Source organism: Hypomesus nipponensis, chromosome 19 (assembly GCF_054491055.1).
Source record: "Hypomesus nipponensis isolate SF chromosome 19, ASM5449105v1, whole genome shotgun sequence".
In the NCBI taxonomy this organism is placed as follows: Eukaryota; Metazoa; Chordata; class Actinopteri; order Osmeriformes; family Osmeridae; genus Hypomesus; species Hypomesus nipponensis.
This window is the reverse complement of record NC_140379.1, coordinates 4,846,477-4,873,798: the sequence shown is the minus strand read 5'-3', so window position 1 is coordinate 4,873,798 and position 27,322 is coordinate 4,846,477. Positions and strand designations below refer to the sequence as shown.

Here is a 27,322-nt window from a genome sequence, read left to right as displayed (position 1 = left end):
AGAGAGAGAGGGAGAGAGAGAGGGAGAGAGAGAGGAGACTGAGACGGAGACCAAGTCAGAGGGAGAGAAAGTGTGCTATGGCGAGAGCGAGCACAGGAGAAAGAGCGGAGGAGGGGGGGTGAGGGCTGAGTCTGTCGACTGACAGAGAGCAGGAGAGCAAAGGCTGAGCAGGGGGGTGAGCAGGGGGGGGGGGTGAGGGGTGAGCAGGGGGGGGGGTTAGGGGTGAGCAGGGGGGTGAGGGGTGAGCAGGGGGGGTGAGGGGTGAGCAGGGGGGGGGGTGAGGGGTGAGCAGGGGGGGGGGTGAGGGGTGAGCAGGGGGGGTGAGGGGTGAGCAGGGGGGGTGAGGGGTGAGCAGGGGGAGGGTGAGGGGTGAGCAGGGGGGGGTGAGGGGTGAGCAGGGCACACACACGCACATTGGCACACACACACTCCGCTCAAGTCCTTGCACAGTCTTGCACATGTTGTGTTTTCGTCAATGTTTCACACTGTGTAATGGTTGGAGATGACCCTGGTTAATCATCAATCCATTTTGCCACAACAGTTAGCGAGAGCTACCTTTACAGTATCGGATGACCACAGGCTATCTGCAGTGAACTCATTAGTGCTCTCTCTCTCTCTCTCTCTCTCTCTCTCTCTTCCTCTCTTTCTAAGCCCCCCACCCCCCTGTTGAGAGAACCTTTGTTCACTTCCTTTACTTTCTTGAAGGTGATGTGTGTGAATGCATGCCTGTTCCCTGCTGTGCCTACCCTGGGCGAATAGGGCCGTCAGTGCTGGGCCTGCTGATAACACCGTGTGTGTTCAGGAGCCCTCCTCCATGTGAGCATTGATATATATAAAGGCTACATGTCTTACGGCGGAGTCTAGAACGTCCGCACATGGCAGCCATCTTGCTACAGTGAACTCGCTCACCCATAATATTGTGTTGGTGCTACATGTACTTTTTAAATGACCATTTCTTGCTCAATTTTCAACCGATTTTTAAACGGTTTGGTTTGCTATCAACGTCAGTGATGTAGTTATGCCACTGCATAGTTATGAATATTTACATTATTTGCAGTGGCATAACTACATCTCTGACGTTGATAGCAAACCAAACCGTTTCAAAATCGGTTGAAAATTGAGCAAGTTATGTTCATTTAAAAAGTACATGTAGCACCAACACAATGTTATGGGTGAGCGAGTTCACTGTAGCAAGATGGCCGCCATGTGCGGACGTTCGACTCCGTTGGCCGGCAACGCAGACAAGACATGTAGCCTTATATATATATAGATATATATATATATATCTATCTATGCATGTGAGCCTCTTCCCTCCTGCACATGAAGCCGGCGCTGCCTGGGAGACTTGTGCTGCGTAGGGAGGGAGGATTAGCCCTTACATGTTTTATGAAGCATGGCTAATGCTTCGGGGTGCTTTTGCATCAGTTCCACGTTAATCTCCGCAATTCCAGCATTACAGTAGCCAATTGTAATCGAGAGTAATTAGAAACTAAATACGAGTTGTTGGGTTTTTTTTTTTTGGGGGGGGGGGGGGGGGGGGGGGGAGCACAGGGGAGCAAGCACAGTTCGTCTTGACATGGTGTGTTTCTTAAACAGTCTCTGTGTGTGTGTGTCAGGGCTGCAGTAGTACTGTCGCTGTAAGAGCAGGCTGGGGTGTTCCCTTCCTCTCCCCCACAGCCCAATCCTCTGGGTCAGGGGGTCAGGGGGTCACGGGGTCAGGGGCCCCTCAGACAGGAGCCACCACTGCCCCCTGCTGGTAACCCCAGTCATCTACCTCCGCCTCAGCACTGTCTGCATGGACTGGATGGAGCCTGAATGTGGTGTGTGCTCGTCTGACAGTGTGTCCTCCTCCCACAGGCCTGTCCCGCTTCCAGCAGGGCCCTGAGGCCCAGGCGGTGCCCCTGGGTGCTGCTGCCCGCTTTGAGTGCCAGGTGGAGGGTGTTCCCACGCCCCTTATCACCTGGGAGAAGGACCAGGCTCCCATTCCCGGCGAGCCCAGGTGAAACGATAACGACGTCAAGCTTGCGTTGGGAGACTGGCTGGTGTGCGTGGGCCCGTCTGTCGGTGATGCGGTGTGTGACGCGGGGGGTGTGCAGAGATAAGGACCCACGGCCTCCTCTCTCTGGGGGCTGTGCGAGCCGCGGGCTGAAGGTTCAGGGGCCACTCTCAGCCCCTCGAGCTCTCCCTGTAGCTCTCTTCCTGTCTTTCTGTTTGTCTCTCCCCCTCTATGTCACTGTCTTTCTCGCCCTATGACTGTCTTTCATTTTCTCTCTCCCTCCCTCCTTTCTCTCTCTCTCTCTCTCTCTCTCTCTCTCTCTCTCTCTCTCTCTCTCTCTCTCTCTCTCTCTCTCCCTCTCTCCCTCTCTCTCTCCCTCTCTCTCTCCCTATCTCTCTTTCTCTCCCCCTCCCCTCTCTTGAGTTCAGTGTCCTGGTGTGCTTTGAATCTGTGTGCAGTAATCTATGGCACCTGACACCCCCCCTCTCTCTACACACACACACACACACACACACACACACACACACAGAGCGACTGCCCTTCTCTCCTTGTTCCCTTCCCCTCTCTCTCTTTCTCTGTCTCTCTCTCTCTCTCTCCCTGTAGCCACCTGCTTCCTCAGCAGGACATGGTCAGCTGAAGTGAAGTTACACATGAACTACCCCCTCACTCTTTGACCAAGTTCTTAGAACGAAGAGCAGCTGTTTGTCCAATTTTCATTTTATGTAACATTTGACACTCACGCACGCACGCACGCGCACACACACACACACACACACACACACACACACACACACACACACTGAATGACCACTACGCCTGCAGGCTTTTTAGTGATCATGTGCTTAAATGTTTTGACTGTACTGGTGGGGGACATGGATATATTATATTCCTACATTCACCAATCCTAACAATCCTTTGTGTACCCAATACCAACCCTTGATGACACTTTGTCTAACTGAAACTGGCTAGAACCGGTTTACCTTCAAGTTCTTGGAATCAAACTTGGAAAAAAAAGAATCCTTTTGTCAATGTTGTTGTTTTTCAGACTTCCAAGCTGTTAACCGTTTGATGAAAGAAGCCTTTAGGCATGCTTGTTTCATCCATCTATTGTAGTGTGTTTGCACAGCTTCACATTCAAAATTGAGGACCCTGTTATGTATGGAAACGATCAATGGAATAGTTTTGCATTTTGAACATGGGTCTCATTGTACAGTCCCAGGCCCAGGGATTTGAAAGGAGCCAACCATTTCAGCCATTCTCCATGGTTCCATCACCGCAAATGATGTTAGTGAGGGAGAACTGCACAGAGACCTGACACAGGGCTTGTTTAACAAGACGAAAGCATTTAAGACCATGAGGCTTTCAAGGAACCTGTCTGGAAACTCACACACACAGACACACACTCTCTCCATCACAAAAATACACTCGCATTCTCCCATGCTCGTTTTAGTGAAGCACTTAAAGCCAAGGCATTTTTTCTGTTAGCTAAATGTGTCCAGGGCCTTATTAGAGCCTTGTAGTCTGATGACACTGTGTCCCTGTGTGACCCTGTGACAGCCCACCACCCTCTTACCTCCCTTCCTCCCATCCTCGCCCTACGAGCCCCCAGGCTGCAACTAATGACTATGTGGAAGAGATCTCTCATTCTCCCTGTCTCCCTCTGTCTGTCTGTCTATCTCTGTCTGTCTCTCTCTCTCTGTCCGTCTCTCTCTCTCCTACTCTCTTTCCATTTCCCATCTTCCCTTTCTCTTTCCCTCTCTCCCCAGCTCTGTGTGTGTGTGTAACCTCAAATCATCTGTCTCTGGGAGTAATAGTCCATGATAGAGCTGTGGGGTAGTGCAGCACACCCTGTGCCCGGTGGCCCCCGGGGGTGTGTGTGTGTGTGTGTGTGTGTGTGTGTGTGTGGGGGGGGGGGGGGTTGTGGGGGTACACAGGAACCTGACATGTTCTCCCCACCAGCACGGGGGTGTGGGGGGTTGGGGGGGGGGGGCTGTGGTGGAAGCTGCTGGGTGAAAGGGAGATCAATATTGACAAGAGTAGCCAAAGCTATCAACCACAGACCCTAAAAAAAGAGGTTGGGGGGGGGGGGGGCGGTTTTGCAACGTGGTGACGCGAGGCCGGCCTGACCTACATAGAGTCCTCTTTGTTAGACCCTTTTCGTTCCTTCTACCTATATCCGTCTCTTTATTCTTCCAATCTTGCTGTCTGAGTTGTTTACCATTTTCTTTTCCTATTTGTTCTGTGTTGAGCTGCTTAATGGTCTTTTGAACAGATTCTACCGGCCTTTCCGTGTCTCGCCCAAATAAGCTCTCTCCTTCGGCTGAGAGGAAGCGACGTTAGTCTTTTTATTCTGCTATCATGTTGTTTTCTCTTCCCTTTGCTCTCTCCCCCTCTTCTCTCTCACCCTCCCTCCCTCCATCTGACCCTCCCTCCCTCCCGCCTGCCTTGTCTAACTCTCTCATTTGCCGTCTCTGTCGCAGATTCATTACCCTGCCCAACGGGGTGCTGCAGATCTTGGGGGTGACTAAGGAGGATGCGGGCACCTACCGCTGTGTGGCATCCAACTCAGCCAGGACCCGTTCCAGCCAGGATGCCAGCCTAACTGTTACTGCAGGTGTACCCTCTTTCCTAGTTTCTTTCTCTCTCTCTCTCTGTCTCTCTCTCTCTCTGTCTCTCTCTCTCTCTCTCTCTCTCTCTCTCTCTCTCTCTCTCTTTCTGTGTCACTCTCGCTTTTCCTGTCTCTCTTGCTCTCTCAATTATTTCTCTCGCCTCCACGGCTTTCTCTCTTTCTTCTATTTTTCTATAGCTTATGAGAGAGGCCAATGGAGGAGCTGACCCTTTCTAGCCTCACACTAGGCCTTTGGTAGCTTGCAGGGAAGGCCTGGCCAATTCCCTCCGTCAGCAATAAGATGGTGACTTAATGCCTGTAGGTCATGCTGAAAGCCCGTTGCCTGGACACGAGTGCAGGCTGAGGGGAAACGCCACACAAATCGCCATTTTGTAATGGACGCAGCTAACCTGCTGTGAGATTTCATCTGCTGTATTGCGACAGAAAGGGAAAGGAAAAAGCACTGGAGGCTCCCTATACAAGGAATGACATCAAACAGCTGTCAAATCGAATAAAAGTAATTTTTCCTTTCTTCGGTTTGAAGACTATCTATGAATAAACACCAGTGTCATAGTCATGACAGAATGATGTTGAGGACGTCCACTCACAGCTCATTCAGCTGTGATAGAAATACCTTCAGCATCGCCAGTCTCTCTCTCTCTCTCTCTCTCTCTCTCTCTCTCTCTCTCTCACTCACTCACTCACTCACTCACTCACTCACACACTCACGCAGCACCCCTGTGAAAGCTCACCCTGCTCTCCCAGTGAAGGGAGTCTGACCCACTTAAAGCACAGAGACCTCATGCATAAGCAAGCACTGCTGTATGTAATCCCAATGATTCATTTATAATGTACTTACAGTGCAGTGTCCTAGGAAGCAAGCAGGAGATCATTATCATAATGCAAAGCTCTGAGAGCAGAGGCCTCTGGGAACTGAGCGGAGCTTGTGTGATGCCTAACAACCCTGGGACTACTCAGGGACACACTAACACACTTCCACAAGGCCTTGTCTTGTGAAATGGCCGAAGTTTTGTGTTCATCTCGGTGGAGACGGGACAGAGAAGGCAGAGAAGGCCTGGGTGACCTCTCTATGAGAGGCCGTCGAGGGCGAAATTCTTGGAAAACTTGAAACACTCATACACATGCACTCATCAGTTATTCTTAAGCACTGTTATACTGATTAAAATGTTTAATTTTCATTAGTAATTTATTAATTTAGAAGAGAGCAAGGTGGGGGAGAGAGACAGAAGTGGGAGGGAGAGAAGAAGGGAGGGGAGAGAGAGAGAAGGGAGGGGAGAGAGAGAGAGAGAGAGAGAGAGAAGAGGGGAGAGAGAAGAGGGGGAGAGAAGGGAGGGGGAGAGAGAGAAGGGAGGGGAGAGAGAGAAGGGAGAGCGAGAAGGGGGGAGAGAGAAGGGAGGGGGGAGAGAGAGAGAGAGAGTCAGAGAGAGAGTCAGAGAGAGAGTCAGAGGGCGAGAAAGACAGTGAGATAGAGGGGGGGGAGTAGGAGAGAGAAGACGACAAGGGGGGGAGAGAAGACGCCGCGAAAACTTCCGCACGTTTAAAAACTGGTACTTTCAATCTATTTCATCATCTGCCACCAATCATTAAGTATTACTGCAAATACAGATGATGTTTGACATCATCTGACATCTTTTGCTGTCTTGAAGGAATACAGGTAGACCCCACCGCTAGGTATTATGAAGAACTTAGAGCACATTCAAGAACTGTTATTTCCATCACAAATATTGTCCGCCAAAGCGGAGGCTCTGATGCGAGAGAGTGTACAGTTTTACTGGAGTCTTTATGCCGGCACTTAATAGTTATTATACGGCAGTTCAAGGGCCAAATCCATAGAGAAAGTGATACAACAGTAATTGTACTTACAACCAACCTAGGAACATCTGGACGCCCATCCTACAACTTGACAGCGGAACAGATTCATTTATGTTTGGATCTTGGGTTTAATTGGCAAGGCATCGCTTATACCAAATCTCTTTTGTCATTGGTTCAATACTTTGAACAATACAGTTGAATCCACATTGTCTTCAGAAAAACTGTCTCTTCCCCCCAGGTGACAAGAACTCTTTCAGGTCACCCAGACTTGCCGTCTCTTAGACTTCACGTCTCCTAGTTAGGTGTTATAAAACTACAGGTGGCATCTCTACCAAATGAGCTGAATCAACATACATTGTATCAAGCTTTTTAGCCAACTGTAAACTTCTCCTAAAACACATTCATTGTACGTAGGCCCAAAATTTCTTTCACATTCTACACAGTGCCACTCGAATTCTTCCATAATACGCCTCACTTTTTCGGAGTGATCGCCTGACTTTGTTTCGCCATCAACAACGCTTGTGTGTCCCATCACTTCAATACAGTCAACTCTCCAATGAGAGCCTAATGACAAACATCAGGCAGATTTTAGGGAACACACCAAACGCTGGTGAGATTTATGTGCGGGGCAGCCTGTGCTGCATGGGAATTCGCGTCCAGCGTAGGAGAGTTTGTGAAGTACTCCAAGCAACAGACCCAATTGGAAGATGTGTGCGTCACAGACAGGCTATTCATTGCAGGATCTACACAGTTAGGGGGGCCGAATGAGTTATGGTGCGTTCATTGGTTATTACTATAGGGGCCTTTGTGGCTCAATTCAAAATAATGCCAAGTTAATGTTTAATAACTCAATATACTTCTTGGTCTTTATGCCTTTTTTATTCACAGGCACATAGATGGTAATCACAAACGTATCCACTGGAGAATGGTGTTCCATGGATGTGTTGACGGGTATAGCCGTTCTATGATATATTTGGACTATCGAACAAACAACTGAGAGTCCAGTGCACTGTTTGAAGAGGCGGGTGCGTAACTTTGGGTTGCCATCAAGAGTCAGATGTGATCTCGGAACGGAGAACGTTGAGGTAGCTTGTTTCATGTTGAGTCGGAGAGGGTTGAATAGGAGAAGCATTATTGCTGGCCGCAGAGTTCACAACCAAAGAATCGAACGACTTTGGGCTGAGCTGAATCGTGTTGTTTTGTACTTTCACGCGAAACTGTTTACATTCATGGAGAATCAAAACCTTCTGGATTCGTTGTCAGAGCTGCACATATTTGCACTACATTATATTTACCTACCACGAATCCAAAGGTCGGCGAGAGAATTCCGCAATCAATGGAATAACCACGCACTGTCAACAGGGAGCTACATGACACCGTTGCAATTATGGTTCAGAGGTGTGATTAGTCATATAGGACAGAATATCACAGGCGTGAACAGTGTGCTTGACCCTTCCGAAGAACCAGTTATTGCTGACAGTGACACACTAGCCGATCATCGACTCAACAGCAGTGTAGTCGCTCCTGGCAACATTTTCGTTGTGAATGGCTCTACAATGGAAGAGATCCGTCAAAGAATTAATCCTTTAACTGATGATGGAAACAATGGCATTAATATTTTCACAACCGTTGTTGATTTCTTGTTAACAAGATATTCAATGGAATATTCTTAAACTTCTGTTATTGTTATATGCAGTTGAATAAAAAGCCTTTTCAAATGTTTTTACAGTATTGGTTTTAGAGTAAATCCTCCAAATCTGAGGCTATGGTTATCGACCAGAAAAGGGTGGAGTGCCATCTCCGAGTCGGGGAGGGGATCTTGACCCAAGCGGAGGAGTTCAAGTATCTCAGGGTCTTGTTCACGAGTGAGGGAAGAATGGAGTGCGAGATCGACGGCCGGATCGGTGCGGCGTCCGCAGTGATGCGGGCTCTGCATCGGTCCGTCGTGGTGAAGAAGGAGCTGAGTTGAAAGGCGAAGCTCTCTATTTACCAGTCAATCTACGTTCCTACCCTCACCTATGGTCACGAACTATGGGTAGTGACCGAAAGAACGAGATCGCGAATACAAGCGGCCGAAATGAGCTGGGCTCTCCCTTAGAGATAGGGTGAGAAGCTCGAAGATAGGACTCAGAGTAGAACCGCTGCTCCTCCGCGTCGAGAGGAGCCAGCTGAAGTGGCTCGGGTATCTGATCAGGATGCCTCCTGGACGCCTCCCTGGTGAGGTGTTCTGGGCACGTCCCACTGGGAAGAGGTCCCGGGGAAGACCCAGGACACGCTGGAGGGACTATGTCTCTCGGCTGGCCTGGGAACACCTCGGGGTCCCCCAGGAAGAGCTGGTGGAAGTGGCCGGGGAGAGGGAAGTCTGGGCCTCACTGCTTAGGTTGTTGCCCCCGCGACCCGACCCCCGGACAAGCGGCAGATGATGACATGACATGGCACATGACATGACACATGACATGACATGGCTTTTAGAGTATTAACGTTTTACAGTATTGCTTTAGATCATTAACTTGTCTGGAGAACATGGAAAGATATAAAATACAAACGTTACCATTTTGACAAGTTAACTGAACAACAGTTTTACAGTATCACTTTTAAAGTGCTTTAAATCCTTAACTTGCCAGGAGATAAACATAGAAAGATAAAAATACAAAAAATGAACATTTTGACAAGTTAACTCAACAACAGTTTTAAAATCAGTATTAGGGCATCTTGCTAACAATTATTTTGCCTTGAATGCAGTAAAGCTACATGATGCCAGTTTGATTATGTACTCCTTTTGATACATATTCCAAGAAAATCCTGTCCTTGATTTAGGCCATTCCGAAACCCCGTGTGTTGTGAATGGCAAAGTCCATGGCTTCCTTGAAAGCTTCATAGTGCCTATAGATTGGAAAGCGCAAGCAGTTAACACACGTGTTGGCTAGTGGATACTTTCCTCCACTGTGCAGGAATTCCAAAGAGGGCTGAGGAGAAAAAACAATTGGAGGCACTGCATCTGACCCTGTTGCAAATGCTAGCAAGTCCTGCTGTGTTGTTGCCCCCGCCTTCTCTGTAATCATCAACAAAACAGCATCACAAAACATCAATGATCACTAGTCCAATAACTGACTGGCTTAAAGCAGTACAATAATTAATACTCAAACATGAACACACTATGATTACATGATAAATTAAGTTAAATGTAATCAATACAGTCCTCATGCCATGTCCACCACATCCAGTGTCACTGAAAACATATTATGCCCACCTTCCACATCTTGTAGGAAGTCCCTCCAGAAGGCAACAACTTTGTTCTCATCTGCTCTGTTGTTGCTCCCTGTCTCTGACCACTGTATTAGACACAGCTCATCCATGGTGTCCGCTGTGGGGTTACTTGGACTGTAACAGAGGACGGAGCGAAAAGCTTCCGGATGAAGCTTGATCTTCTGAAGGACACCAAGTGTTTTTAATCCATCTCTGAATCTAAATATTTTTGGGGAAAAAGAAACAAGCCTTTATTATGATACTACATATGAGACAATATGGAATCCATAAATTCATCCGGAAGTACACAATTATACCGTCCTTCAAATGTTCAGTCAGTTGTACAGTACAAAGTGTAAGCATGTGTAGACATTCCCATACTGAAGCCTGATTCATGAAAATCATATGTATAGGACCATGCAGGACGTGGGGTCCTGAGGACCAGGGCTGAGAACCAGTGTTGGAGTAGACAGCTGCTACATCTATTGATTTGTCAGCCACTTGCCGACGGCCTAACTACTGGCAGAGTTTGAGCAAGGCCAAACTCAGACATTGATCATTAATACACACAATAGTACACTCAGAAAATGTACCTTTCAAAGGGTCCCCGCACACGGTGAACTACTTGAAACAGTAGAATGTCCTCTAGCTGCTGATACTTTTCAGTCAATGTGGTCAGATTCCTCAAGCAGCCAGCATCGGCCAGGTAGTCTGTCATTGGCTCAACGGGCTGCTCCAGCTCCTCCAGACTTCTGGCCTCAGAGATCTGTGGGGTGTTGGTACATTAACAAGTCCTCCAAAAAGTTAGAGTTGAGTTGTAGTCATGTCTTAAATGTACCAACACTCGGAAAAACAAGCTTTGTCGTCCTTGTTATCTACTCATGATGTGTTTTTTCACATTTTGAAAAAGAGTCAATATACAGGTGACAAATATAAAATTGTAATTAAGGAATATTTTTCCCCAATAAACCTGTGTCAGCTTTTCACGCAGATCCACATCTGTGATATCATCAATGACAGGTTTGATCCTTTCTGGTCCTTCAACCTCAGATGTCAACAGAGTTTTGGACAGGAAACGAGGGGACGGGCCTCCATGGATCAAGCTGACAGCAATGGCTGCACCAGCAATGAAATATCCTCATGTGCAGCAATTGCCTCACACCATCTGGAAGTCGTCCTTTGGTTTTTGAACGCGTCACAAATTTTATGAATAACTGTTGCTTTATCCCAAGTTTTATCAAACTCAAAGGAATTTAAAATGTAACCCTTTTGGTGTCGCCAAAAGTATTATCAAACTTTTTGGGACCAGGGACCACTTACAGGGGAGAACATTTTGCAAGGACCCCCCCCCCCCCCCTCATCGTAACACCCATTTGGCATATACCCTTTATACAGTCTTTATAAAATAGGCTACGTGCTGTGGGTCATACAACTCCATAGGCCTAGACTACTCTCAACTTTGATATTAACTTTGTGTCGTCAATCGTCCCAAATTCCCCTCCCTTCTCTCTCTCCCCCTTCTCTCTCTCCTCCCTTCTTCTCTTTCTCTCCCCTCTTCTTTCTCTCTCTCTCTCTCTCTCTCCCCTCCCTTCTTCTCTCTCTCCCCCTTCTGTCTCTCTCCCCCACCTCGCTCTCTTCTAAATTAATAAATTACTAATGAAAATGACTCATTTGAATGTGTTAATTCTAGATGTATTGGCATGATCAGTATAACAGTGCTAAAGAATAACTGATGAGTGCATGTGTATGAGTGTTTCATGGGGTAGCACAGGTGATGAGTGCATGTGGAGGAGCAAGTTTTTCAGGAGATTCGTCCTAGATGGCCTCTCATACCTCTCCATCAGGATCCTTCTCTCGCATCTTCATCCCTCCCGCTGTCCAATGCTCTCTCTCTCTCTCTCTCTCTCTCTCTCTCTCTCTCTCTCTCTCTCTCTCTCTCTCTCTCACACACTCACACTCACTCACAGATGTTGACCTCTTAAGTGTTCTTGTTCATGTTTCCTCTCCCAGGTCCTGCCCCTGGCTTGAACCAGGTGTCAATAGTGGCGCCGCCCCAGAACGCCACTGTGGTGCTGGGTCGTCCGGCCGTCATGGAGTGCATGGCCCAGGGTCAACCCAAACCTCTCGTGTCCTGGAGCAGGCAGGGTGAGAGGAAGCCACATCTGAAGCCACCAGCCAGTCACACTCAGCATCAGGCGTCTGCTCAATCGGAGCTAGGCGTGCGTGGCATCGTCTAGTCTAAACATCCACTTACTTGTGTTACGATTTAAATTCATGTATCTCCAGTAGTCGTTTATAAAGTCTATGTTCTGTTCAGACGTTTACAGGCTAACTGGTGGATTCTTGTTCTGACTGACACTTTTAATCAACTAGTGCCTCCCAGGCTTTCACGCTTCCTTGTAAACAAAGTAGTAGTAGTGAGAATGACGCCATGAGACGCTGTTGGAAGTCCCCTTGTCCTGCTGTCACACTTGGCAGCTTCTCCTCTCCAGACTCCGGCTATTGACTAGATAAATGTAGCCAAAATAAATCACCCGTCAGTATTCTAAGGTCTGAAAGCGCCCCCTGCTGGTGGGTAAGTGGGTGGTTATTGCAGGACAACATCTCGTATAACACGTGGGATTCCCGAGGCCGGAAAACAAGCGAGACTTTATCAGACGACGCCTCTGGTGTCGTCTCTGATGTTGCCCAGACGACCGTCAGGCCTGTGAGGCCTTGATCCGTCAGCGTCTCATCTCTCCTCCTTTGTTCCCCATCTTCAGACGGACAGCCCATCGCCACGGACGTGGTTGTCCTGGAGACCAACCTGGTGATCCGCGACACGCGGCGTCACCACGCAGGGGTGTACGTGTGTCGTGCCAACAAGCCCAAGACGCGCGAGTTTGTCATCGCCGCCGCTGAGCTGCGTGTGCCTGGTGAGGGCGCGGTCACATGGTCTGCCTGTCTATCTATCTGTCTGTCTGTCTGCCTGTCTGTCTCACCTGTCTGTCTGTCTATCTGTCTGTCTGTCTGCCTGTCTGCCTGTCTGTCTCACCTGTCTGTCTATCTGTCTGTCTGCCTGTCTATCTGCCTGTCTGTCTGGCTGGCTGTCTCACCTGTCTTTATGTCTGTCTGTGGTGTCTGGCTGGCTGGCTGGCTGGCTGGCTGGCTGGCTTGCCTGCCTGCCTGCCTGCCTGCCTGCCTGCCTGCCTGCCTGCCTGCCTGCCTGTCTGTCTGTCTGTCTGTCTGTCTGTCTGCCTGTCTGTCTGTCTGTCTGTCTCACCTGTCTCTGTCTGTCTGTCTGCCTGTCTGTCTGTCCGTTTTAGGGTCTTTTTTAGACACTTGTTAAAGTTGTTTTGTTCTAGGGTAGGTGGGTAAGGGTTTGGGGGTTTGGGGGTAAGGTGGGTGGTTGAGGAGTGGCTTCACCACATGTATTTTATATATTCAGACTTGGAATGAATAATAAAGTTGTCCTTTATTAGAGGGGGGAGATGGTGGGATTTATGTAAAGCGATACCTGTCTCAGCCGACGCCACAGTTCCCCCAGTTCTGAAACTCCTCTTCCTCCCCTACTCCCCCCTCCTCCCTCCCTCCGCTTCCTCCTCCCGCAGCCCCTCCGACTATCCTCCAGGCCCCAGAGACGGTGTCCCTCTCCAGGGGGAACACGGCCAGGTTCGTGTGCAACAGCTCCGGGGAACCGGCCCCGGTCCTGCGCTGGCTGAAGAACGGCCAGCCCGTCCTGTCCAACGGCCGGGTCAAGACCCAGAGCCCCGGGGTGCTCATCATCAACCAGGTGGGCCTGAACGACGCCGGCTACTACCAGTGCATCGCCGACAACAGCCTGGGCACTGCCTGCGCCACAGCCAAGCTGTCCGTCATCGTGAGGGAGGGGCTGCCCAGCCCTCCCCGACACCTGTCGGCCCGGCCCCACTCCAGCACCAGCGCCCTGCTGGCATGGGAGAAGCCGGAGCACAACAGCGACCAGATCATCGGCTACTCAGTCCACTACCAGCGAGCCGCAGGTGTGTGTGTGTGTGTTCACACACTGTGATGGCACTCAAACCTCCTGTACAGTATGCTGGACCGTTATATCACAATCTCATTACAGGAATTCTGGGTTCGTATGTATGTATGTATGTATGTATGTATGTATGTATGTATGTATGTATGTGTACATACTGTGGATGGCACACAAACCTCACTGTGCAGTCAGTATGCAGGACAGTTATATCATCATCTCATGACAGGACTACTGGGTATGAGTGTGTTCGGCGAGGCAGACAGGACAAGCTGTAAACCCAGCGGTGAAAGCAGGCGCTGAACCCCAGCCTCTTCGTCTCTTCTCTCTCTGTCCCCAGGCACAGATAATGTGGAGGACCAGTTTGCCTTGAACAACGACACCATGGAGCTGCAGGTGAAGGAGCTGCAGCCCCACACAGCCTACACCTTCTACGTGGTGGCTTACTCCCTGCAAGGCGCCAGCCAGCCCTCGCTGCCTGTCACCGTGGAGATGCTGGAGGACGGTGAGTCAGAAGGGCCACAAAAGGAACGTGGCTGAAGGTTTTTGTCGAGCCTCGTCCACGGGGGGGTGGGGGGGGGGGGGGGGGGTCGTGTTTGAGGGAGTAAACGCCCATAAAGCGACCTTGTGTTAGAGAGTGGGGGGGGGCTTTGCTTTCAGAGTGGTCCTCATCCTTCTCTGCCCCCCCCCCCCCAGTGCCCAGCGCCCCCCCCCAGCTGTCTCTCCTCAGCACCTCCGCCTCAGACATCAGAGTGATGTGGCTGCCCCTGTCCTCCCAGCACAGCCGCGGGGACGTCACCCGCTACCGCATCGACTACTGCACGCTGGAACAAGGTGAGCTCACTGCTGGCTCCCTGTGTGTGTGTGTGTGTGTGTTTGTGTGTGTGTGTGTGTGAGAGAGAGGACGAAAGAGGGAGAGAAAGAGCGTTGGTGTGTGTCGGTGTACAGTATTTCCTGCTGGCTTCGTCTGGACGCCTCTCATTGAATCCTCACAAGCTTTTATCCAATTCTCTACAACACAATTGGGACTGCCATGCGGCAAGCACGGCCTTGAGTGACAAAAGGCGCCTTGTGTGTGGTGTATGGTGGGCGGCGTGCTCTTCCTCAGCAGATCGTGTGTTCTCCGTGGAGGTTCCGGGGAACGAGACCCAGTTCACCCTGAGGGAGCTGCAGCCCAACCAGGCCTACCGTCTGAGGATGGCGGCGGGCACCGGGGCGGGCTTCGGCGTGCCCTCTGAGTGGACGCGGCACCACACCCCGGCACACTTCAACCACAGCATGGGTAGGAATCACCAGGGGGGCTCCACGGGAGAGTCTCTCCCCTGGAGGGACTGCTCCCCAAACAGCTCTGAACAAAGGAGCAGTTTCTCTTTCCCCTCTCTTTCTTTCTCTGTCTTTTTCACAGCCTCTCTCTCATTCACACTCACACACACGCACACACCCTCTCTCACTCATTCTCACACACACACACAACACACAATCCTCGCCAACTCACTTTCGGGCCTTTGCCATAAACACGTCAGACAGAGAGGTAGAGGAGGGCGTTGTGATCGAAGGTAGACCTGAAAGGATCTTCAGTACCACGTTGATTCAGTGTTCCCCCTTCCACATTTCATTCCACTCCTCCCCATGTGACTCCCCTGAACCAATAGCTGTGAAGCTGAGGGAGAGAGAGCATCCACTGAGGTCTAAGACACGAACATTGAGCTTACCCAATTCCCTTTGTATACTGTTCTAATTAGCATTCCTTGTTTCAATTAGCAATGTATTATTAATTGGAGGGGATTAGGGTACATGTTGAGAAGGCCTCTCTTAATAGCAGTAATCATGCTCTCAAGTTGCAAACCTTTTCAGACTTTTCTTTTTTTCTTTTTCCAGTTATATTTGCTCCGACGGAGCTAAAAGTCAAGGCCAAAATGAACACCCTCCAGGTCACATGGCAGCCCCCACCCAATCACACGCAGATTTCCGGCTACAAGCTCTTCTGTAAGGAGGTGGACACTGAGGAGCTGGCCAATGAGGAGAGTCCTGAGAGGGAGAGGAGGATGGAGTCTCACACCATTAAGCTCCGCAAGAGAATGAAGTACCATGATGTCACCGGCCTGGGTGAGGTTTTCCCTGAGGCACACACACACACATACTTCACACACACACGTACATCACACGCACATACTTCACACACTTGTTATTTTGTGAGAGTCATATAAACAGTGCACACTATGAGAAGTATGTCTGAGTGTGTGTGTGTGTGTGTGTGTGTGTGTGTTCTCCAGTGCCTGACCGGCAGTATGAGGTGAAGGTGTGGGCCTACAACAAGCAGACTGATGGCTACCCTGCTGTCTGGAAGGGCCGGACTGAGAAAGCTCCAAGGGGTGAGAAATCAGTTAACCTCCCCTGTGTGGAGGTGTGTGTGTCTGTACGTGTGTAGGTGTGTGTGTGTGTGTGTGTGTCTATACGCGTGTAGGTGTGTGTGTCTATACGCATGTAGGTGTGTGTGTGTGTGTCTATACGCATGTAGGTGTGTGTGTGTGTGTGTCTATACGCGTGTAGGTGTGTGTGTCTATACGCATGTAGGTGTGTGTGTGTGTGTCTATACGCATGTAGGTGTGTGTGTGTGTGTGTCTATACGCGTGTAGGTGTGTGTGTCTATACGCATGTAGGTGTGTGTGTGTGTGTCTATACGCATGTAGGTGTGTGTGTGTGTGTGTCTATACGCGTGTAGGTGTGTGTGTCTATACGCATGTAGGTGTGTGTGTGTGTGTCTATACGCATGTAGGTGTGTGTGTCTATACGCATGTAGGTGTGTGTCTATACGCATGTAGGTGTGTGTGTGTGTGTGTGTCTATACGCATGTAGGTGTGTGTGTGTGTGTGTGTGTCTATACGCGTGTAGGTGTGTGTGTGTGTGTGACTGTACGCGTGTAAGTGTGTGAGTTTGTAGTGAGTTTGAGGTTGTACACTTGTATATGTGCTCCATTGGCTGACTAACTACTGTGTAGGTGTGTGTAGGTGTGTGTGTAGGTGTGTGGTTGTAGGGCCACACTTGTATATGTGCCCTCTCTGCTGACGCTCTACTGTGTGTGTGTGTTGTGTGTTGTGTAGGACCCCCTAGAGAGAACCTGCTGCCTCCCCTGCCCCCAGCAACATCAAAGCCACCGCCAACAGCTCCACGTCCATCTGGCTCCGCTGGGAGAAGACGCGCTTCAACAACGTGCGCATCATCAACTACACGGTGCGCTGCAGCCCCGCGGGCCTCCGGAACGCCTCGCTGGTGTCCTACTACACCAGGTCAGACTCCGCCCCGGACCGCACCCAGTCCTGTCGCCGAGATGCAAATCAAACGCACCCCTTTGTGACTTTCCGTTCTCCCTTTTTTCTGTGTGTGGCCTCGTGTCATAGCTCTGCCCAGGACATCCTGCTGGGGGCGCTCAAGCCCTTCACGCGCTACGAGCTGGCGGTGCAGTCCAACGGGGTGGAAGGGGTGGGGCCGTTCAGCGTCACCGTAGAGGAGTCCACGCTGCCGGACAGTAAGTCAGGAGCTCCCAGGTGTTTGACGATAGTCTGTTATGGTATGTTATGTGCAGGCCCAAACAAGAATACGCGGGCGCAGAATCCTGACAAAAACCCTGCGGATTTTCAAGTAGAACGCATTGGTCTGAGGCAAAATGTAAATACACTTTTCAACTCATATTACGTCTCTTATTATTTAAACAAAAATGCTAAGACTTGAAAAGGAAACATTTGTCGACCCAAATGACAGCAAGAGACAGGGCCAGGGAGTTTTCAGCTGATCTTTATGAGGATGGATCAATACTTTTTTGCAAAGTCTGTCAACATTCAATCGACCATATTTGCCATCAAACTGTTGTGGAACATCTTCGGTCACTCCGACATAAGAACAGGAAGGCTAGCAGATTTCCGCAGATTTTCAATCTGAATAACCGCAGAAAATGTGAAAAAAATCTGCATATTACATTTGGGCCTGGTTATGTGTCATCAAGTCTTTGTGTTGTTGCATGTGTGTGTGCGAGTGTGTGCGTGTGTGTGCGTGTGTGTGTGAGGAAGGGAGAGGAGGGCAGCGGTATTTACATGTGCACAGTGAAATCTGTGTGTGTGTGTGTGTGTCTGTGCGGTTTCATTGAGCAAGGGCGGACAGGGCACGGATGGGCAAACAGACTGGTTTAAAGCCCAGATAACAGGCTATAATTAAACATCCAGAGGGACGAGAGCCCCTTGTGTTGTCCAAGAGGTCTTCATGCCCACGTCAATCAGGCCCGCCAAGCGGGGGAGGGGAGGGTGTTAGGTTCATTCATTGTCAGGGCCACAGCCAAGCCTTTAAACCACTATACCATCTACTCCGACACCCACCGTTCCACCCTGTCACCTACGACCCCAGCCCTACCCACATCATCCACCGTGGCCGCTTCTCTTGCCCAGGACAAGGTGGTTTAAGTGGGATACTCTAGACCAGGGGTGGGCAATTACGGTCCTCAGGGGCCACTGTCCTGCATGTTTTAGATGTTTCCCTGCTCCAACACAAATGTTTCAAATGAACGGGTTGTTATCAAGCTTTGCGAAAGCGAGGTAAAGACCATTCATTTGAATCAGGTGCAGGTGCAAATCAAACGTACAGGACTGTGGCCCCTGAGGACCGGAATTGCCCACCCCTGTTCTAGACGGATGGCACATCTGGTCCCCTTTAAGGCCTGTGTGTGCATCCCAGCTGTGATGCCTCATTTCTGGGGTTTAATGGCTGCCCTCCCCCCTCCTCTCTTCCCGTCCTCCAGGACCCTACACGCCCCCTGCAGAACTCCAGCTCAGCGCCCTGGACTCCTCCTCTGTGCTGGTGAGCTGGCGCCCCCCAGTGGAGTCTAACGGTGTCATCACCAGCTACAAGATTCTGTACAGTGGCAACCTGAGCCTGCTGGAGCATCTGTGGACCAACCTCTCCCAGGAGGGTGGGTGTCTGTCTGTCTGTCTGTCTGTCTGTCTGTCTGTCTGGTAATCTGTGGCTGATGTCAAGGGTACTGGATGGAAGGGATGAGTACATTCACGTCTTCATCCTTCTGTCTTAAACGTTCGCTTTTTTATCTCCCTGTGTTTATTTCGCTCTCTCTCTCTTTCTCTCTCTTTCTCTCTCTCTCTCTCTCTCTGTCTCTCTTTCTCTCTTTCACTCTTTCACTCTTTCACTCTTTCACTCTATCTCTCTCTCTCTCTCTCTCTCTCTCTCTCTCTCTCTCTCTCTCTCTCTCTCTCTCTCTCTCTCTTTCTCTGTCTGTCTCTCTCTCTCTCTCTCTCTCTCTCTCTCTCTCTCTCTCTCTCTCTGTCTCTCTCTGTCTCTCTCTGTCTCTCTCTCTCTCTCTCTCTCTCTCTCTCTCTGTCTCTCTCTCTCTGTCTCTGTCTCTCTCTGTCAGGGACCATCACCAGTGTGGAGGTACAGGGTCTGTCCAGTGGTACGCGTTACTTCTTCAAGATGGCCGCAGCCACCAAGGTGGGGGCGGGGCCTTACTCCCCTGTCAAAGATGTGCACACTCCTCCCCAGAGATACGGTGAGTGTGTTCATTGTTGTGTCGCCGGGCGCACATCTGCTCCCGGGGTAAGACCCCGTGGTCATTCCAGTCATATGTGTGTGTGTGTGTTGTGGTCCGCAGAGCTGGACCTCCACGCCGTGACGGGCATCATCGTGGGAGTGTGTCTGGGCCTCCTCTGCATCCTCCTCTACATGTGTTTCAGCTTCCGCAACGGCAAGACCAGGTACAGGTCAAGTGTGTGTGTGTGTGTGTGTGTACCATGCAGCAGGCCAATATGTCACCCTGTCATTGATGTGAATAAACCTGGCTGGTTGCAAGAGAGAGTAGGAGATAACAGGCTGATTGTGTTTGGACGGCAGATCAGCCTAGTGACTGAATCTTCATAGCATTTGAGGATCTTTTTGCATCGTTTTTGGGAGAACTATTGTGTGAGAATCCACATGCGGTTATATCTTTGATCTCCACTGTGGAAGTATGTGGCCTGTATCACCCATGGATTCATACAGGCCACATACTTTTGTATTTGGGCTTTATATGCTTTATTATACTTTACTGCAATGCAACTTGTAAGCCCTCCTGGCTCTCCTCTCTCCTGTGGGACCAGGGAGGTGTCGGGGGGGCTGGACTCCTCGGCCCTGACCCCCCAGTACCGGCGTGGGGGGCGACCTCTGCCCTCCAGTGTTCCAGAGAGCAGCGACTGCCATGAGCTGGAGAACCTGATGGCCCCGAGCGACCAGGAGCCCTGCCAGCCCCCCCCAGGGCCCCCTGAGGAGCAGAGCCTCATGGCTCACACTGAGGCCGGAGCCGGGGCAGGGGCCGGGGCTGGAGAGGACTTGGCTGAGCTCAAGGTGAGACAGACCGCAGGACCCACAGCGCAGCAGCACTTGACTGCAGTTACAATTGACCCCTTGTGAAGGATACAAGCTTTAGTGAGGCTCCCAGAATCCATTGTTTGGGACCTGACTGTTTCTCTGCTTCCTTCCCAGGCTGCGTGGAACGGCTCAGTCAGCCGCAACTGGGCCAACCGGATCACCCGGTACCGAGACACCATCACGCAGGACTCCCCCGGCCTCCTGAACGGAACCATGGAACGGGGTCCCACAGAGAACGGCAAGGTGTCTCCATCTAGTCCATCATGCCTATGGTCATGTTCTGGAACCTTCCTGCTTCTGTGTAAAAGCCCCTAATATCATTCGTACACCCAGGACTCCCCCATGCACCACCAAGACCAGCAGTGACCAAAAACCATTGACAACGTTTGTTGTTGTTGTTGTTGTTGTTTACCAGGTGGACCCTAAGGATCGCCTGGGCTCGTCTCTGTGCACGAACCAGGTGGAGGCCGAGGTCATAGTTCACTCCGAGCTGTCAGACGCGGAGAAGGGGAAGGAGGAGGAAGAGGAGGATTCGCAGCAGACCCAGGGGCCGTCCATCTCCGAGGGGACGTACTCTCCGGTCAGCCTGCCCGGCCAGGCCTCCCTACACCCCCCTGAGGACGCCCCAGAGACACTACTGCTGGGCCCCTCCCCAGAGAGCCCTGCCCTGGAGCCCCTGGCCAATCACAAAGGGCAGCAGGAGGGTGTGGCAGCCCAGCTAACTGCAGACGGAGCGCTACGCCAGGGGGTGGGGCTGACCAACGGATTCCACTCCCCCAAGCCCCTGCAGACCCTGGAGAACCAGGACTCCAGACATTGCCCCACTGCGAAAGCTCCCCCCGGGGCTTCCCCCGGCCCCCGCCCCCTTCCCCGGCAGCGGCCTGGTCCACTCGACCTCAACTGCGCACAGCTACTTGTGCCCATGAGAGGAACCCAGTTCCCTAACCCCTCCCCCCACACACACGCACCCTTAACCCCCCCCCCCCCACACACACACACACACCTTCATACAACCTTTGACACCATACTTTCTTTTTATGCACCTCAATATCAGATTTTGTTCCTCCTGACTCAGTTTTTATAGATCTTTTTGAATCCATTGTTTTCTATGTGTATGTATACAGTACACATATACTGTATACACATATAATTTAGTTTTTAGTGCTTGTATGTATGGGTTTGCATTGGATTGCATAGCAGCAGTACGTTTCTCTGGGCCTTGCTCCACGGCCATGGGTACAGACGCCTACTGAGATATGGGAAGCGGGGAGGAGACAAGGAAACAGACACAGCTCCGTTCCAGCCAATCAGAGAGCTGCGAGGTCCTTCAGTTGAAGAAGGTAGACGGAGGAGCCGTGGGCCTCGTCCACCTCCCTGTAGCGCCTCCTGGCTGCGTGGTGCTGGTGGATGCTGCCGTGGCACCAGGATAGAAGCCTTATATTTACACACTCTGAGAGTGCAGACCGCCTGTCTCTCTGTCCAGCCTCCTGCTGTCTCAGGGTTCTGACACACACACACACACACACACAGAATACATTCCCTGACTGGAGCTTGGGGGTCTCAGGTGCCTAATATTTTAGGTGCGTTTTTCACCTCTGTATATTTATATAGATTATTATATTCAGTACGGACAGAAAACACTATTTCGGAATGAAGAGAAAAAAAGGATGCGCAAACCATGGTAATTGTAGAAGGAAATCTGAAGGAAACACACAGGACATGTTTTCAGCTAGGTCACATGACCTGGAACTGGGGACTGGGAGAGATGTGGCATGATGACATCATGATGACATCATGATGACATCATGATGACTTCACCATCTGGAAGGGTCCCTCTTCTGGGTCCCTCCCTGGCAACAACTCTACCTCATTTCTTTTACAGGACGGTGTTTCAATGTGATTTTATGAGTGTAGTGCTGAAAGCACCTTTTAAATTTCCTTTTCTGATAGATGACCTTCAATTCTCACAGATGTAACTGCCCAACACTTTCTGTGCATTATGTATACGAGCTACAGGAAACTACAAACATGCGGTGCGGAACGACTCGTCACAGATCTATTCCCATCACCACATCACCTGGGTCAGCCTGGCCTCTCGTTCTGTATGTTTTTATTCTTTGGTCATCGAAGAGGACTTGCAGAGGAGCGACGCAGAGTCATCAAATACCTCAAATAAGCATTTATCTTTGGTTACATGTCGGGGGTTTCTGAAACAGTATTACAGAACAGGCGACAGCCTACGAAGTCTATTTTGGGTAAACTATCATCCTGTATGTTGCTGCCATGGCCATTTGTGATGATGTCATAGCACTCAGCCTCACAGGTGATGTAGGAAGGGACACGCCCCCTGTGGACATGCCCACTGTGCCCCCCCCATGTGGACACGTCCCCCATGTGGACACGCCCCCTGTGGACACGCCCCCTGTGCCCCCCCCTCCCATGTGGACACGCCCCCCCCCGTGGACACGCCCTCCGTGCCCCCCATGTGGACACGCCCCCTTGTGGACAAGCCCCCTCCCAGTGGACACCTGTCTGTCTGTCACCAGCATCAGCTCTGTCACTGTCAACCATGTACATATCCTTCCTCCACAACAGCCACACCATCTCTGGATTTGCCCTCAAAAGACAGGGGTTTTCTAGAAGAGTCTAAGATTTCACTCAATATCTTAGTCAAACTCTTAAAATGTGACAATTTTGAACAGTGGACATTATCTCCATTGAATGACCTTTGTCTGACTAAACAGCTTATTGGGGGGAGAAGTGGGCACGTTTCCAACCTGACCAGCTGCAGCTGTTTGTATAGCACGTAGACTGGGCCGGATGGGTTAGATATCTCTTCATACCCCTCTATACGACTGAGTCATCATCTAGCTAGTCAAAGACGACAGGTGCAAATGGGGCCATTTGAAACAGTCTTAATGCAGTGCCTGTGTGTAGGGTGATTCACCCTGTCTGGACAGAAGACAATGTTGTACTATGCTCACGAAAGCATTCCAGTTCCATACTTAAAATACATATATATATATATATATATATAACTCTTTCTGGGTGAGTCGTCCGGTCCCTTGCAACGAAGACGCTGCAAAATAGTCTTTCTCTCCCTTCAGACTTGTTTTGGCATTGGACGCTTCCTTTACTCCGAAGACAGAAGCTTCTCCAGTTCCTTCAGGAAAACTGTTGTTTGTACACTGTCACGGGAGTCAGCTGAAAGCGTGAGGGTCGCTCCTTATGTTGGCCTTGCTTGAGGAGTAGCTGCAGTATGCTGCCTTAAAGGAGCATTCAGCTGGTTACATTGTTATGAGAGGGAACCGTGGCCAGTAAAGCCCTTATAACAACCACTATTTGTTAGTCTGAGTAAAACTGTTGACAGTGACTAAAGGTGCATTTAGCTAGGTATGTTTTCCTTGCATATACATACATACAGTATTTATTATATCTTAATAACAGTAGACAGGTGTTCAGTGTTCTCTTCATATTTCTACACACAGTGTCTGCCTAGCAACATGTCAAGTGTCTCAGTCTGGTTCAAAGTCTAACTCAAGGGGCACCTTTTACATGTGTGGGTTTGTGTGGTCGTAGGAGTCCCAATAAGGTGAATATTTCAGTATTAACTTCAAACCTGCCTTCCAGCATAAGCAATGTGTTCTCATTGAAGCAGTTCAATTGTTTTTTGTTTTTTTACAAACTTCTAATTTGTAACAACATACATGTGCTGTAAGGTTTGTGTTGAAGCCAGGTGTACATATTGTATCTGGTTGCTCAAATCTCAGATATGCACATTATTTAATTACTGCATTGTCTCTGCTTGTACACGGTTGAACTAGAATACCTCATTTAGTAGTTACTTCATTTGATTACAATAATCTTCTTAAAGCTGCACATTTTTGTATGATAGATGGGGAGAGTTATGTTTATAAGAATCATTTTCATGACAGACAACCTTGTAGGAAAACACATGATTGACTGATTGTATTGATTTTACCTCAGCCAGAAAAATCACTTGGGGGAGAGTTTCTTTTTTGACTGGAAGCATAAACTCTAGGTTGACTGGTGGGGAGGAAGGTAGAGAACCACTGGAGAATTGGTGCCAAGCAGAGCAAGCAAGGGGCCTGGGGTAGATACCTGGAGTTGTATGCCCTACAGGTTTGAGCTCCTGCTGTAGTTTGTCATCGAGAATAAATACTGGTTTCTCTCTACTAGGTCCCCTGTCTTTGTATAAAACTGTTGAGGATTGTGGCAGCAAATCATGTCCTTTTTGCTGTTGAAACAAATCAAAAGGAAACAAACAGTGATGCACATATGTTGCTTTTTAGTTTTCTAAGAAAAGAAAAAAAGATGACGACAGCAGTGTGATTGTGCCTGTCTGCTTCCTCCTCCTCTGCTCCGGTGCTTTGTGCCCAACTGCCTTGGCTGGTGTCGTCACATTTGTTCGTTTGTTGTACCCTTGTACAAGTAGAACTGTGTACTCTCTTTAGAATGTCCCAGCGCAGTGACCTCGGTTCCTGCACCACCAGCAGAACTCTGCAGCTGTCTGTTCCACAGCTCCTGGTGTAGTAAGAGATACCTCATCCACAACCTTCTAGGCACAATACAACTCCAATGTTTTCAGTTTTCAATCGGCACTTTGACCTCTTTCTTATTTTGACGTGTGGCACCATCTTGAAGGTTTTCTATTGAAGAATTCAAATGAAGTGGAACAAAAATTTTGAGAGAGTTGAGGAGGGGTTGCTGGTGTTAGGGTTTTCTGATCTGATTGGTTCTCTCTGGACCTGTGTGTCACTACCACCATCATCAAAGACCAGCATGCCTGTCCTTCTTAACACACGGGCTTTCTAACCCAACGTTGCCATCGTCTTGCACATAGTCTTCCCCTCTTATGCATTCCCACATTGTGTCAACAGTGTCACAGAATTAGGGACCACATTCAACATATTCAAATTAGTAAATGGAAGAAAAAGTAAAATGTGCAATTTACCTGATCTAAAAAAAAAAAATCAAAAAGAAATTCAGTGCTAACCTTGGTGTAACTTGGCTCAGGTGCATGGCTGGAACAGTCTTGACGGGGTTAAAGGTCATCCTGGTTTGTAGACGTTCCTCAACCATGTCACTATTTGTGAAATTGTCAAACACAACAACTTGAGATGTTTGTGCAAACTACTCTTATGTAAATATCTTAATAAAAGAAGTAAAGATAAACTTAGTTTGAATTACATTAATTCCATTATTCATATCGATTACACAGTTAATATCCCTGTCACTGATTCAGACAGGGATTTCACATAGGTTCACAATCAACAACAAAAAATACCAAACTTGAATCTCCCTCGAGTCTGGCCTGTTGTGATGTCCATCATGTCCATCAGACCAGCTCACGAGAGGAGAGACATATCACTTCCTACTGCGTGGCCTGGCTTTGCTGGTCTCCAGAACAGCAAACATGACAACTCGGAAAACAGCACACGATTGTTCTGTAGAGTTTTGAGAAGAAGGGGGCTTGGTTCCGCGAGCAGGAGACATGCTTTAATGGGTTAATGGGTATGAAGCTTTAACTGCTGGGGAAATGATCGTTTGATTTAACCGCAACCTCATAAAAACCAGTTTTAATACGAGTGCGACCATGTGCTCCAAAATTCAGTGTGCCCTCACAGCTTGCTAATTGATCGTAATGATAAGGCAAGCAATTTGTCTCTCAAAGTGGGGGCCAGTGGGATGGCCAGTGGTGACTGGTCATTAGGGGCAGGTGGGGCACAGCCCCACACCGGTCAACAGAAAGAACTGCAACACATTTATGTTATTTTTTTATTGCTAGAAGATTTCTTCCTGTAATTTATTATCTATGAATATAGCATCTTCTTAAACTGCATATCATTTGTGTTACGATTTTCTCGCTCAAACCAATTGATAATTCATTTACCTGATATATCAGTTAAGTAATATATATGCTATTTCCAAGTATATAGAAGGGGGGACCCCGTGGTGCATAAACCCCAACGACCTGGGTTCAAATCCAGCCCAGAGCGTAGTGCCAAACACATCCATGGGCCCAGATCCCTGTAACCACAGCGCACTACTGACTGTCGTAAGTAGTAAGATAGCGATATGTATTTTTAAGGTTATGGAACACTTAGGCTGCCAAAAACTAGTTGGCGATAATGCATCATTGGTTGCAATCTGCTGTAGTCTACCCTCAGAAGAAAAAATTGTGTCACGCAAAAGTTTAGTGAGCACTTCTCCTTTGCCGAGAAAATCCATCCACATCACAGTTGTGGCATATCAAGATGCAGTTTTACTGTATTGGGGGGGGGGGTCCAAAAACCAGTCAGTTAGGATTAGGGATTTGCTGACCCTCAAGCTGATGAGGATGACGAGTATGCGGATGTGCTTCCCTGAGACTAACTGCTAACTCCCCAACTGACTGGTGTTCGGACCCCCCCCCCCAAGACAGTAAAACTGCCTTTTATTGTGGCCAGCTTAAGGCACACCTGTGCAATAATCATGCTGTCTAATCAGCATCTTGATATGCCACAACTGAGGTGGATGAAAAGACAGTTGGGAGAGGGGATCTGGAGAGTAGTCGTTTTTTTAGCGTGAATGTCCATATTTATCTATTAAGGTTGTTGTCATAGAGTGGGATTGTATCCCTATAAAGTTGTCTTTCCGCTTCGTTGTGGCCTTCAGTGGTGTTATGCTCATTGCTGTTCGTGTATGGCCCTGTAGGCACATTGGTTCTGAGCTTGGTTGCATTCCTAATTTAGCTTTGTAAATGTGACAGTGGTCATTTTACATATGTGTGAGAGAGAAGGAGAGCAATTCCACAAGAAGGTCTCTCTCTCTCGCCAGTTTGTGTACTACAACACCTGGTAGAAGCAAGCCGCTCTGTCGTTAAAAGTGTTGTGTGGAACCACGCTGTTTGTTGGTGTGTTATATAAACCCATCAGTAGCAAGAGGGACTTTTGGAGCTGTGGTTTTTGCCCCACCAATTTTTTACATATAAAAACACCACTGGTGATGACACTAGTACTGATGAGTACAGGAGAGTTGTAATTGTGCAGTGAGAAACTCTCTTGTTGGTAATTATAAAGTTGCATCTTTAGGACAGGGTGCTCCCCTTTAGGACACAGTGCTCCTCTTTAGGACAGGGTGCTCCCCTTTAGGACACAGTGCTCCTCTTTAGGACAGGGTGCTCCTCTTTAAGACAGGGTGCTCCTCTTTAGGACAGGGTGCTCCTCTTTAGGACAGG

General features: G+C 49.2%; 1 protein-coding gene and 1 long non-coding RNA gene across 3 annotated transcripts in view; one reads left to right on the top strand and one right to left on the bottom strand.

The window, feature by feature from the left end:
• Positions 1-21,057, top strand: part of igdcc4 (immunoglobulin superfamily, DCC subclass, member 4) — a 40,183-nt gene extending 19,126 nt beyond the window's left edge. The window contains 20 exon segments of the mRNA XM_084682333.1: positions 1,858-1,999; positions 4,477-4,610; positions 11,694-11,828; positions 12,446-12,598; positions 13,274-13,684; positions 14,021-14,185; positions 14,377-14,514; positions 14,789-14,962; positions 15,559-15,786; positions 15,954-16,052; positions 16,782-16,823; positions 16,826-16,967; positions 17,079-17,206; positions 18,467-18,637; positions 19,094-19,228; positions 19,331-19,433; positions 19,815-20,058; positions 20,197-20,325; positions 20,498-20,931; positions 20,933-21,057. Of these exon segments, the coding sequence (XP_084538459.1) occupies positions 1,858-1,999; positions 4,477-4,610; positions 11,694-11,828; positions 12,446-12,598; positions 13,274-13,684; positions 14,021-14,185; positions 14,377-14,514; positions 14,789-14,962; positions 15,559-15,786; positions 15,954-16,052; positions 16,782-16,823; positions 16,826-16,967; positions 17,079-17,206; positions 18,467-18,637; positions 19,094-19,228; positions 19,331-19,433; positions 19,815-20,058; positions 20,197-20,325; positions 20,498-20,931; positions 20,933-21,008 (3,383 nt within the window). The 3' untranslated portion in view covers positions 21,009-21,057.
• Positions 8,918-10,516, bottom strand: LOC146246646 (uncharacterized). 2 transcript variants are annotated; one of them, XR_014732257.1, is made up of 3 exons: positions 10,277-10,516; positions 9,688-9,902; positions 8,918-9,489 (listed from the first exon to the last, which is right to left on the bottom strand). It is a non-coding gene; the product is annotated as an uncharacterized LOC146246646 (long non-coding RNA). The 2 variants fall into 2 exon arrangements; XR_014732258.1 differs by having other exon boundaries at positions 8,918-9,320.
• Positions 21,058-27,322: the final 6,265 nt, after the last annotated feature.